The 13,902-nt window shown below is 33.0% G+C and overlaps 1 protein-coding gene across 13 annotated transcripts in view; it reads left to right on the plus strand.

Moving 5' to 3' along the window:
* Nucleotides 1-13,902, plus strand: part of PDE1C (phosphodiesterase 1C) — a 551,218-nt gene that overhangs the window by 436,653 nt on the left and 100,663 nt on the right. For all 13 annotated transcript variants that reach the window (XM_032286655.1, XM_032286659.1, XM_032286653.1 and 10 more), the window contains one exon: nucleotides 1,671-1,799. In XM_032286655.1, the coding sequence (XP_032142546.1) occupies nucleotides 1,671-1,799 (129 nt within the window). The remainder of the gene's footprint in view (nucleotides 1-1,670; nucleotides 1,800-13,902) is intronic.

A 13,902-nucleotide genomic window follows, 5' to 3' on the forward strand; every position in this document is an offset into this window, starting at 1 on the left:
GAGAAACTAACAGTAGAGTTAGTTAATTATCCTTGATATAGTAATCAAAAGGAACTAGGATACAGGGAAAGGTAGTAAGTCAAAGAGCAGGGAGGGATGAGAGTTAACACCAAATAAATACTTGCTGATTTCTCTTGAAAAAGCAGGTGCACACTCTAGGTAAGTTTGTGTTCATTAAGTGAATCTACATGTATTTTATGAACTCAACACTTAATTATAGCATACACATAGAAGACAATATTGTCTGATCTCTGTTCAGAAGAGAAATTCTAGTTGAATGGAAGCAGACAAAAGAACTTCAGCTAACCGCTTCAGTTCCACCTTCATGCCTCCTCACTTAGTCTAAGCTGCAGAAAAGCAGCTTTGTGTGGTTCTGTTCCAAGGTCTTTAATACAGGGAATTCTGTAGAGTAGCTCTGTTCAATATGTGTCTGTGGATGGAACCTTTGCTCTGAGGACAGAGACCGTGGTGAATAGCACCTGTCCATGGAGGAGAGGTGGGTTGAACAACTGTATGTGGGTCTTGCCTGGAGACCAGTATCAAACTCAGAGGAGAATGGCTTAATTACAGGAGTTAGAAAAGAGTGTCATAAAATACACATCAGTTGGTATCTAACTTACTCAACAGATGTAACAGCAAATCTTTCACCTTGGGATTTGCATGTTCTGTGTTATCTCCCTATGGGTGGGAAAATTCCAATGTGTTCAGTTAAGCTTGGTTTGGAATGAAATTTAAACATTGGCTGTGTTCAACAGAATTTTATCCAAAGCACCTCAGCCTGTGTGATCTCTGTTCAGAAAACAAAGTCTGTGAGCAGGCCCTTAATCCTTTGATGAATAAAATGTTAAGCCTAATACTTTCAAGGTATGATAGATACAGCTCAAAGTTTGGCCAACGGCAGGTTGAAATTATCTTGGGGAAGCACTGGCCTAACTGTCAGAAGATCTTGCCTTCATCCTAGCCCTGCCACTTGGCCACCGAAGAGCTCTAACAAGTTCTTTTAAGTCTCTGGAACTTAGCTTCCTTGGTGAGAAACCAGTAATCTAAGCTTTCATTAAATTAAAGATCTTAAAATCATATACAGTCCTATGTTTAGTGACATTCAGCTATAGTATGAGATAGGGACTAAAAGCTGACATTACAATCTTTATATTCTTTATTCTCAATTTTCCACATGTGGCTTTTGCATGGAAAAACTTTAATATCAAGCCACTATCAGAGGCAACTTGCAGATAGTACCCACTAGGTGATATGTGTTCTGAAAATTACAAATAAAATAAGTATACTAGTGCGTTTGTTGAGTAAAATAAGACATAAGAAAATGTCATTCCAGAAAATATAAAGAAGTTTGACATGACCCATATTTTTAAAAAACAAACAAACAGAAACCTTTGCCACTAATATATAATTGAGATCTGGTTGTAAAACAGTTTTTAGAGAGTTCTCAGGCTGGATGTCACATACTTCCTGCCCACACATGTACTGAGAGTAAAATACCCTGTATTCATCTACTGATGATTTGTAGTGACTGAGCTTTTGGTTCACATAAATGGCATGGGGACAAAGATAATTTCTAAACATGGGAAAGATGACGGTGCATTCTAACCTAGAGCTACCCAAATAAATCTTAGCTATTTAACATTCTGAATTTTGCTTGGCTTTCTGTTCAGGTCTGATCCAGCTATTCTGTACAATGACAGATCTGTACTGGAGAATCACCATTTAAGTGCAGCCTATCGCCTTCTGCAAGATGATGAGGAAATGAATATTTTGATTAACCTCTCAAAGGATGACTGGAGGTAAGGATGAGACAAGAAAGATTTGGAGGCCAGGGAAGGACTTTGAAGATAGATGAAATATGCTGTTTTTGAGAAAATAACACCTTGCTTAAAATGTTTATTAGTGTTGCTTTCACTTTCTCTCACTCTCACCCTTTCTTTGTGTATGTGTGTATATCTTATTTCTCTTTTTTCTTTATGCAGATATTCAAATATTTATAAATAAAGACTATGGAATATTAAGATTAGGTTCCAACTACTTTATTTTGCCATCTTTACATTGCTTTTTATTGATGAATTGGAAAGTGGAACCAGTTTGAGTCAAATAATTCAATATTGTCCTAAAAATTCTCAAAGAAGAAAGTTTGAAAAATCACTTCCAGCAGTGTTCAACTGAGGACACTTTGGGTATATTTGCTTTTGTTTAACCTTAGGAAACTTGTGTTACTTTTATCTGAATTCCTTAAATCTCAATTTTATCTTTTATGTAATAGCATGTGTTTTTCACCCTATATTTGATTTGGACTTCTTAACAATCTTTTGACATTTTCTAAGGAAATTATTTGACACTTAAAACAATTATGGACACTTAATTCTGTTGCATGAATGACAGACATTGTGTGTCTGGATTTAGGCACATACCTGTATTTTGAATATGGACTCAGTCACTTACTAGCTGTATAATATTAGGCAAATGACTCAATGTCTTTACATCTTTAAAATATTTAATTTCTCGAAAATAATATTTATTTTGCAGTGAGAATAGACTATGATAAATGACAATCATTTTAAAATGCTTAGCACACATTATGTCATATATAGCTAGGCTATAAATTATCGTAGTTATACATACAGGTTAAGGTACTTCAAACCCTTCAGGCGGAGATCATCTAAATCCTTACAAAAGTCTGAATCCATTCTGACTCAAATAATTTTTATATTTTAATTGAATAGTCAGCTGTTTATTGAGTATGTGCTCACTGTTTTTCAAGGATTCAGAGATAAACTATACTGAACAATAAATCTGAGAGGCTGATTTTTGTTAAGAGTGGCTAAGTATTTCCATGTAGCTTTAGCTTATTAAAACATATGGGAATATTTGACTTAAAATTATGCAAATATGCTAGACTCAGCATCTGAAAAAATGCAGACCAATTTGATTAATCATTGTATAACTTCAGGAAAGAAGGAACTCTCTATCCAATTTAACTGTTTGTAAAAGTTATAATAAAATGTTAGATTGCAAAAATTTTCTCCCATTCTGTAAGTTGCTTGTTCATTCTGATGATAGTTTCTTTTGCTGTGCAGAAGCTCTTTAGTTTAATTAGACCCCATTTGTCTATTTTGGCTTTTGTTGCCATTGCTTTTGGTGTTTTAGTCGTGAAGTCCTTGCCTATGCCTATGTCCTGAGTGGTATTGCTTAGGTTTTTTTCTAGGGTTTTTATGGTTTTAGGTCTTAACGTTTAAGTCTTTAATCCATCTTGAGTTAATTTTTGTATAAGGTGTAAGAAAGGAGTCCAGTTTCAGTTTTCTGCATATAGCTAGCCAGTTTTCCCAACACCATTTATTAAATAGGGAATCCTTTCCCCACTGCTTGTTTTTGTCAGGTTTGTTGAAGATTACATGGTTGTAGATGTGTGGCATTATTTCTGAGGTGTCTGTTCTGTTCTATTGGTCTACATATCTGTTTTGGTACCATTACCATGCTGTTTTGGTTACTGTAGCCTTGTAGTGTAGTTTGAAGTCAGGCAGCGTGATGCCTCCAGCTTTTTTGTTTTGCTTAGGATTGTCTTGGCTATACGAGCTCTTTTTTTGGTTCCATATGAAATTTAAAGTAGTTTTTTCTAATTCTGTGAAGAAAGTCAGTAGTAGCTTGATGGGGATAGCATTGAACATATGAATTACTTTGGGCAGTATGGCCATTTTCATGATATTATTCCTATCCATGAGCATAAGGGCTAACATCCAAAATCTACAAGGAACTTAAATAAATTTACAAGAAAAAAAACACAAACAAACCCATCAAAAAGTGGGCAAAGGATACGAACAGACACTTCTCAAAAGAAGACATCTATGTGGCCAAGACACATATGAAAAAAAGCTCATCATTACTGGTCATTAGAGAAATGCAAATCAAAACCACATTGAAATACCATCTCATGCTAGTTAGAATGGTGATTATTAAAATGTCAGGAAACAACATACTGGAGAGAATGTGGAGAAATAGGAATGCTTTTACACCGTTGGTGGGAGTGTAAATTAGTTCACCCATTATGAGGTGAAGACAGTGTGGTGATATCTCAAGGATCTAGAACCAGAAATATCAATTGACCCAGCAATCCCATTACTGGGTATATACCCAAAGGATTATAAATCATTCTACTATAAAGACACATGCACATACATGTTTATTGCAGCACTATTCACAATAGCAAAGACTTGGAACCAACCCAAATGCCCATCAGTGATAGATCAGATAAAGAAAATGGGGCATATATATACCATGGAATAACTATACAGCCATAAGAAAGGATGAGTTCATGTCCTTTGCAGGGTCATGAATGAAGCTGGAAACCATCATTCTCAGCAAACTATGACAGGAACAGAAAACCAAACACCGCATGTTCTCACTCATAAGTGAGAGTTGGCCAATGAAAACACATAGACACAGGGAGGGGAAAATCACACACTGGGGCCTGTTAGGGGGTGGAGCCTAGGGGAGGAATAGTATTAAGAGAAATACCTAATGTAGATGATGTGTTGATAAGTGCAGAAAACCACCATGGCACATGTATACCTATGTAACAAAACTGCGTGTTCTGCACCTGTATCCCAAAACTTAATGTATAATAAAAAAAAATTTTTTTAATGAAAATGATAAAAGGTGGCAGGGCGCAGTGGTTCGTGTCTGTAATTCCAGCACTTTGGGAGGCCGAGGCGGGTGGATTATTTGAGTTCAGGAGTTTGAGACCAGCCTGACCAACATGGTGAAACCCCATTTCTACTAAAAGTTAAAAAAAATTAGCCGAGCATGGTAGTGCATGCCTGTAGTCCCATCTACTTGGGAGGCTGAGACAGGAGAATCACTTGAACCTGGGAAGTAAAGGTTGCAGTGAGACGAGATCACGCCACTGCACTCCAGCCTGGGTGACAGAGTGATACTCTGTCAATCTAGCAATGTGCTCCAAAACTTGCATAATTGCCTCTTAACGTATTTTCAAAACATATATATGCTACTTCTGTTATACATACTTTTCTTACACATGTTCTACTTCTGCTTAGGTACAATTTTGTCAAAAACTTAGCTGTATTATTTGTATTTCCACTGTACTATAATCATAAGTCTCATTCATTCTTTCAATCTACAATTAGGGTAGCAAGGCTGGCATAGGCAGGATCTAAACCCATAATCACCTGGAATAAAACAGAACATATTAATTCACACTGGAATACATTGCTATATATCAATGCAAACATAGTTCCTGTTCATCCTTAGTGCTTATTCTTATAAGTGTGTATTTGTGAAGTACCAGTTGTGAATAATTTGAATATTGCCTCTGATCAAACAAGTTATAAAATTAGTGATTTAGCAAAACACAGGTGAATATAGTATAAAAAATGGCCAAAAATAGTAACTTGAAAATACAAGTTGTTGAAATCTATGTGCTATCTTTGTATATTTGTGTTTCAGCATTAGCTTTATTATTTTGAAGATAAAGTAAAACATAAATATTATATGAAAGAGAGAATAAAATCATGGAATAGCTCATGTATTGGAACACGCTGATATGGTGGAGACTTCTTTATATTTATATCCCATAGCACTGTGTTTTGTTTCTATTCTCTGTTTTGGGGGATTCTATAGGTTAAACAAAGATTGTAATTGATGACTTTTTAAGCTTCAGTTACATAGATTTAGTGTTGTACTATATTTTCATTTAAGGATTGTTTCAAAAATATTGTTTTATTTTGTCATATTCTATTAATTTTTAAATACAGTGCCCCAAGACTTGGTGTTGTCTCATAAATAACATATTCTCTCATAAATAACGTATTAATTTATAAGCTAGGGCTCTCAGTTAAGCCCATTAACCCAAATATAACATATGTATCTTATGTCTTTCTATGAAAGTAATTTTAATAGATGATAGGTTCTTTTTGGATATAAGTACAGTAGACTTGGGAGGACCTTTGTAAATGAATGTGTTATCAGATATTTATTTTATTTTGAAGTGGAATAACATGGAGTTCTACTTTTGGCAAGCCAAATAAACTGTTAATAAATCAATCCACATGTAAATCGCAACTATAAACCATGTATAATTAAAAAAAAAAAGAATGACTTGAGGGTTCTAGAGGGTGAACAAAGTCAGGTAGGTTTTAAGGCGATGAGAAAATTTAGAGAATGTGACAGGATGAGGTGGGTTTGACTTTTTTTTTTTTTTTTTTTTTGTGAGACAGCCTGTCTCCCAGGCTGGAGTGCAATGGCTCAATCTCAGCTCACTGCAACCTCCACCTCCTGGGTTCAAGCAATTCTCCTGCCTCAGCCTCCCGAGTAGCTGGGATTACAGGTGCCTGCCACTGCACCCAGCTAATTTTTGTATTTTTTTTGGTAGAGACAGGGTTTCATCATGTTAGCCAGGCTGATCTCAAACTCCTGACCTCAGGTGATCCACTCGCCTTGGCCTCCCAAAGTGCTGGGATTACAGGCATGAGCCACTATGCCTGGCCGACATTTTTGTCCTGTTATTATGCAGGATGTCTCAGTCTAGGCAACAACTTGTTGGCTAAAACTATCTATATATAGTTTTATATGTATAAAATTTAATAAATTATTAATTAGAATTTTTGTCATCTTTCTGATCAGAGAAATCAAAGTTGGAGTCTGGAGGGTGAAACATAACCCCAGAAAAGAGAGACACAAATAATGAGAAACTAAAATGACGTGTATAACCTCTGTCCAAGTCTCTGGCTGATCCTTAAGCTATACATACATGAAGTACACTGAAAGTAATATGAGCTGATGTGTTGCTTACTGAACCTGTACAGAGCTTGTATTTTGAGTATAAACAGGTTAATTTCCTGCTAAAATAAAACATCAACAATCTTCAGAGCAATATAACAGAACCCAGATTACCTACAATTTATGTCCATAATGTTCAGTATACAATCTAAGTGACATATAAAAATCAGGAAAATGTGATTTCTTAGCAAGGGAAGAGACAATCAATAGATACATGATCTAGGATAAACTATTGTTAGAATTATCAGATGAGGACTTTGGACTTTTAAAACAATTATTATTTCTATGCTTAGTGAGATAAAGAAAAATGTGCTTGTAATGAATAAAATACAAAATTTACAAGTAAAATGAACATATAAATGAAAACCAAATATTAAAACTGAGAAATAAAATATCTAAATTTAAAATTTGCTACATAGGCTTAGTGCAGGATAGAGAAGACAGAAGAAAGAATCAGTGGCTTTTAAAAGTTGATTTTTCAAATTTCAAAGTTGGAAATTATTCAGTTTGAAAAAGTAAGAGGAAAGAGATGTTTTAAAGTGAGTAGAATGTTAGAGACCTGTGGAATAATTTCATATGAGAAAACGTAAGGACAATTTGAGTCTCATAAGTAGAGAAAAGAGAGAGAATGGGGAAGAAAAATAATTTAAAGAAATAATGACTGAACAGTCTCCAAATATTGCCAAACATGTAAATATACAGATTCAAGAGACTCAGCAAACCTAAAACAGGATAAATTTGATGAAAAGCATACCTAGGCACATGTTATAGTCAAACTGCTAAGAGGCAAAGATAAAATTAAACAAAAATGGCAAATTACACTTAGAAGAACAATTTGAATTACAGTAGAGTATTCATCCAAAACTAAGGAGGCCTGAAAACAATGGAATAATTTATTTAAAGTACTAAAAGGAAAAAACAATCAACACAGGATGCTGTATCCTGTGAGCACCTACTTCAAGAACGAAGATGAAATAAAAACATTTTCAGATAATATAAAACAACAGGAATATATCACCAACATTATAAGGAATGCTAAAGAAATTTCTTTAAGGCTTTCTTTAAGGTAGTTTCAAATATGGTTTATTAAAATTTTGATTAATAAATAAAGATTTATTGGAAGGAACATGATACAGTGAAATCAGACTTTTAGGAAAGAATAAAATGATAAATATCTTGGGTAAATATGAAAGACTATTTTTCTTCATTTATTTAAATTGTGCATATGTCCATTTAAAATAAAAATTACAACACCGTCTCATGGGGTTTATATGTGAGGTGTAATACATGTGACAATGATAACATAAAGACTAGCTGGTGTTAGTAAATGTACTTATACTGTTGCAGGATTTTTACATGTTACATAAAGTTATACAAAAGACAGAAAATTAAAGATGTATGTTATAATCCCCAAGCAACCACTAAAAAAATTAACAATAATAGCTAAAAATTAGTAAACTTTACCTATTTATCAATAGGTAAATTTAAATTGACCATTTAGCAATGGATAAATTAAAATTAATTTTAAAACATAAATAATACAAAAAAATCCCAAGCAGAAAATTTATTACAAAGGGAAAAAACTAAAGTGATAATCAGAAAACAATAACATGCTAGACCCAAATGCAACTATATTAACAATTACATTAAATGTTGAAGGACTAAACATTCTACTTAAAAGGAAAAGATTAGTAGAATTGATAAAAAGGCAAACTCCAACTGCAGTTGTGCAAAAGATACACTTTAAATATAAATACACAAAACATTCAAAGTAAAAGTATGTAAGATATACCAAACAGTAAGAATAAGTAGAATGCAATGGTGATATTAATATTAGCTAAAATTAACTGCAAGGGAAAGGAGATTGTGAAAGAGAAAGCTTTTTCTGATAATAAGAATGTCATCAAAAAGATACAACAGTCATAAATATTAGGTAACTGTATACCTCCAAAATGTAAAATTTGATAGGAGAAAAAGGAGAAATATATATTTTCACAATCATAGGAGATTGTAACATTCTTGCCTTAGCAGTTGATAGAAAAAATGGACAAAAATATCAGTAAGGACCTAAGAGGATTTGAACATCAACTACTTTGCCCTAATTAATATTTATAGAACACCACATAACAACTGCAGTATACACATTCTTTTCAATTACACATGTTGGGACATTTTAAAATGTTTTAATAATTTAAAAATATTATAAGCTTGAAGAGTATGTTCTTTAGCCTATTAAGGCTAAAGGACGTAAATCCATTAGGATTTAAATTAGAAATCAATAAGAATAATATACCTAGAAAAACCTTGTATATTTGAAAACCTCATATATTTGAAAATTAACCAACACTCTTCTAAATAATTTGTGATCAAAAAGTAATCAAAGGAAACCAGGAAACATTTCAAATTTATCAAGAGTGAAAATACAATATGTTAAATGTGTGCAATACTGTTAAAACAGTGCCTAGAGGAAATTTACAGCTATAAATGTTCATAGTAGGAAAGAAGAAAGTGCCAAACACAATGACTTCAGGAAGTTGGAAAAAAAGAGCAATGTAAATTCAGAGTAGATAGAAAGAAGAGATTAATAATGATAAGAGGAAAATCAATAAAATAGGGACTAAAAAAAAGAAAAAATTAAGAAAGCTAAAGCTGGTTCTTTGAAACAACCTTCTACCTAGACTGGTGAATAAAAAAGAGAGAGACCACAAGTACCAATAAAAAATAAAAAATAAAAAAGAGAGAGACCACAAGTACCAATATTAGATTCTATTTATATGAAATACATAAGAAAATCTTACAAACAACTTTATCTCAACAAATTTGACAACTTTGACGAAGTGAATAAATTCCTTGCAAAATACAACTTAAAATTCACATAAGATGAAATAGAAAGTCTGACCAATCCTATGTCTGTTAAAAAATTGACTTTGTCATCAAAAACATTCCCACAAAGAAATATACAGCCTTGGATAGTTTAACTGGTGAACTCTATCAAATATGCAAAGAAGAGATAATACTAATCTTATGCAAATTTATTTAGAGAAGGCAGAAATGCTATGTAATTTATTTTATAAAACATAATTTTGATACCATATTCTGGCAAAAAAAATTCATAAAAAGGAATATTAAAGACTAATATATTTTATGAACATAGTTATAACAATTCTCAGTAAAATATTAACTGAATATAACAATATACTAAAAAGATTATATATCATTTGTGATAGCTAATTTTATGTGTCAACTCACCTGGGCCTCAGTGTGCCCAGATATTTAGTGAAACATTATTCTGTTGTTTCTGTGAGGGCATTTTTGGATAAGATTAACATATAAGAGGGTAGACTTAGTAAAGCAGATTGCCCTTCCTAACATAAGCGGACCTCATTCAACCAGTTGAAGGCCTAACTAGAACAAAAAGGCTGACCCCCTCCCAAGTAAGAGAGAATTATTTCTGCCTATTAGCTGTCAGCCTTCAAGTTGGAAGTACAACTTTGAATGTCCTAGATCACCAGCTTGCTGATTTACCCTGCAGATCTTGGGACTTGTCAACCTTCGTAACAAGGTTGTGAGCCACTTCCTTACAATAAATCTCTTTCTGTATATGTATATATCCTGTTGGTTTCTCTTGATAATCCGGACTCATACATTGGGCTTATCACAAGAATGCAAGATTAATTTAGCATTCAAAATTAATTAAAAGAATTCACCATATTTAAAAACAAACAAAATCATACGTCCTTTTAATAGATGTATAACAAGTATTTGACAAAATTCAACACTCATGCATGATAAAAACTCTAGGCAAGCCAGAAACAGAAGGGATTGTCCTCAACTAGATAAAGGGCATGTGTGAAAAATCTATAACTAACATCGAGCTTAATGATGAAATATTGAATGCCTTTTTCCTGAGACTGGGAGCAAGACAAGGATGCTTGATTTTACTTTCATCAACATTGTTAAGATGTTAATAGCAAATGACATGATTGTCTAAGTAGAAAATCCTAAGGATCTGTAAAGGAGCTATTAGAAATGATAATGAATTTTACAAGGTCACAGAATACAAGGTTAATGTAAAAAACATTATATATATGCATATACTTATGTGCACATATATATATGGGGGGGGCAGAAGAGGAGAGAGAGATTACCAACAAACCATTGGAAAATGAAATAATTTTTTAGAATAGCATAAAACATATAAAATAGTAGTAGCTTTCAAAAACAAATGCAACTCATGTTCACTGCAGATAACATAATATTGCTGATTATAGAGGACCTAAATACATTGAGAGATATACTGTCATCATGTAGTGGAACACTTGATATTGTAAAGATGTCAAATCTTCCAAACTTTATTTATTGTGTTAATACAATTTCGATCAAAATTCTAGCAGAATTATGTTGGAAATTGCCACGATTATTATAGACTTTATATAGAAATGCAAATAAAATACTTTTTAAATGAAGAACAAGGTTAGAGGACTCGTATGTCTTGATTTCAAAGCATGCTTAAGTTACAGTATTCAAGGCATTTCATTGGTATAAGAAGGACATACATATCTATGGGACCGAATTGAGAGTTTTGAAATTGACTCATCAATTGATTTGTGACAAAGGTGCCAAATTAATTCAATGGGGAAAAGAAAATATTTTCAATAAATGGTTTTGAAACAATGGGGAAAAATAACTTTGACCCTTACTGTATACCATCCTCAAAAAATAACTCAAAATTGGTTATAGACCTAAATGTAAAAGCTAAAATGGCAAGACTTGTAGAGAAAAACAGCAAAATCCTTGGAAGTAGGTGGAGGTTTCTCAGACAAGACAGAAAAAGCTTGAAGCAGTTTTTAAAGTGATAAATTGAACTTCATAAAAATTAAAACCTTTTGCTCTTTGGAAGACACTGTTAAAAAAAAAAAAAAAGCAAGACAAGAAATTGGAGAAATTATTCACAACACATATATTTTACATAGGTTTGAATCCAAAATGTGTAAGGTACTTTTATAACAATAATAAGAAAATAATTCAATTTTAAAATGAGCAAGGTTTGAAACACATTTCCCTGAAAAATAAATACAAATGGAATATAAGTACATGAAAATGTGCCTGACATAATTGGTCATCAAAGAAATGTAAATTAAAACCACAAGAGATACCACTACATATCCGTAAGAAGAATGGCTGAAATTGAAGACTGATTAGAATAGGCAAAGAAAAACTGAAAATGTTATACACTAGTGATCAAATGTAAAGTGAAACCACTTTGAAAAATATTTGACAATTTCTGTCTCTCTCTCTCTCCCTCTCTCCCCCCCCCCCCACCCCCCCCCTCCTTCCTTCCCTCCCCCCCCCCCTCTCTCTCTGTCTCTCTCTCTTTCTCTCTTCCTTCTTTCGATGGAGTCTCACTATGTCACCCAGGCTGGAATGCAGTGGCACAATCTCACTTCATTGCCACCTCCGCCTCTAGGGTTCAAGCAATTATCCTGTCTCAGCCTCTAGAGTAGCTGAGACTACACGTGTACACCACCACAACTGGATTATTTTTGTATTTTTAGTAGAGATGGAGTTTCACCATATTGGTCAGGCTGATCTCGTACTCCTGACCTCAGGTGATCCGCCCGCCTCAGCCTCCCAAAGTGTTGAGATTACAAGTGTGAGCCACCACGCCCAGCTGGCAGTTTTTTATAAAGATAAACATTCAGCTATCTTATAAACCAGCCATTCTACTTCTAGGTTTTTGCCCCAGAGAAATAAAAGCATATGTGTCTACACAAAGATTTATGTATGAATACCCATAGTAGCTTTATTCACAATAGCACAATAGCCCCAAACTAGAATCTAATAACTCCAATGTCCCTTAGCTGGTAAATGGATAACAAATTGTGGTATGCTGATATGATAGAATACCACTCAGTAATAAGAAAAAATGAACTATTGATGAACTACTATATAGGTGAATTGTAAATCATTATGCTGAGTAAAGGAAGTGTACATTTTGTACTATATGTATATATGTGTGTGTCTATATATATATACATAGAAATACATGTATATATATCTAGTATCTGTGTTACTGTATAATATGTATATATGTGTATATGTATTATCTATATTTTAAAATATGTGTATATATCATGTACATACATGTATTTATCATGTACATACATGTTGACATGTAAATACACATTTTAAATATATAATACATACATATGTATATATGTATGTCTACATGTGTATATATGATAAATGTGTATATATGTATGAAGTGTGTATATAAATATGTGTATATATTATATATAAAGATATTGAAATATATATCAAATATTTGAAATATATATTAAATATATATGTATATGCTTTATATACATATATATAAAGCTAGAAAGTTCAAACTATTCTAGATAGACATAAGCCAGATCAAACTTTGCCTGGGGCTAAGTTGAGGGTGATGGAAATATTTGGTATCGTGATTACAGTGGTATATTCAAAAACTTATTCAACTGTTAAACTCATTAAATTCTGCAATTTATACAAATTGTAAGCAATTTAGTGTATGTAAATTATAGCTCAAAAAAGTTGTTAGAGACAGTAAAAATAGCAGTGATTGGCAGTGGTCGAGTGAAAAGAGAGAGGGGTGAATGAAAGGAGCACAGGGATTTTAGGGTGCTGAATCTATTCTGTGTGGATACTGTAATGGCGGATACATGGTACTACGCATTTGTCAAAACTGGTAGAACTGTGCAACATGCCCAATAAACCTTAATGTAAACTATGGACTATAGTTAACATAATGTATCAATATTGGTTCACTAATTGTAACAAATGTACCACATTAACACAACACTTTAAGAAAACTGTGCAGGAAGAGAGGTTATATGGGAACTCAATTTTTCTGTCTACCTAAAACTCTACTAAAAAATCAAGGTATTTGGGATTTGAAAAAATGGAATACCTATATCCAATGTGATATAGATGATCAATCTATCTCCTAGGATTATTTTCAAGTTAATTCTTTCTAAAACCTCTGAATTCATTTAGAGAAAAGAGCATATTAATATACTTTTCAGTTTCATTGAATTTTTTCCTGTGAGTTAATTTTCC

This window comes from Sapajus apella, unplaced genomic scaffold, assembly GCF_009761245.1.
Source record: "Sapajus apella isolate SASKATOON/1434 unplaced genomic scaffold, GSC_monkey_1.0 scaffold19, whole genome shotgun sequence".
NCBI lineage: Eukaryota > Metazoa > Chordata > Mammalia > Primates > Cebidae > Sapajus > Sapajus apella.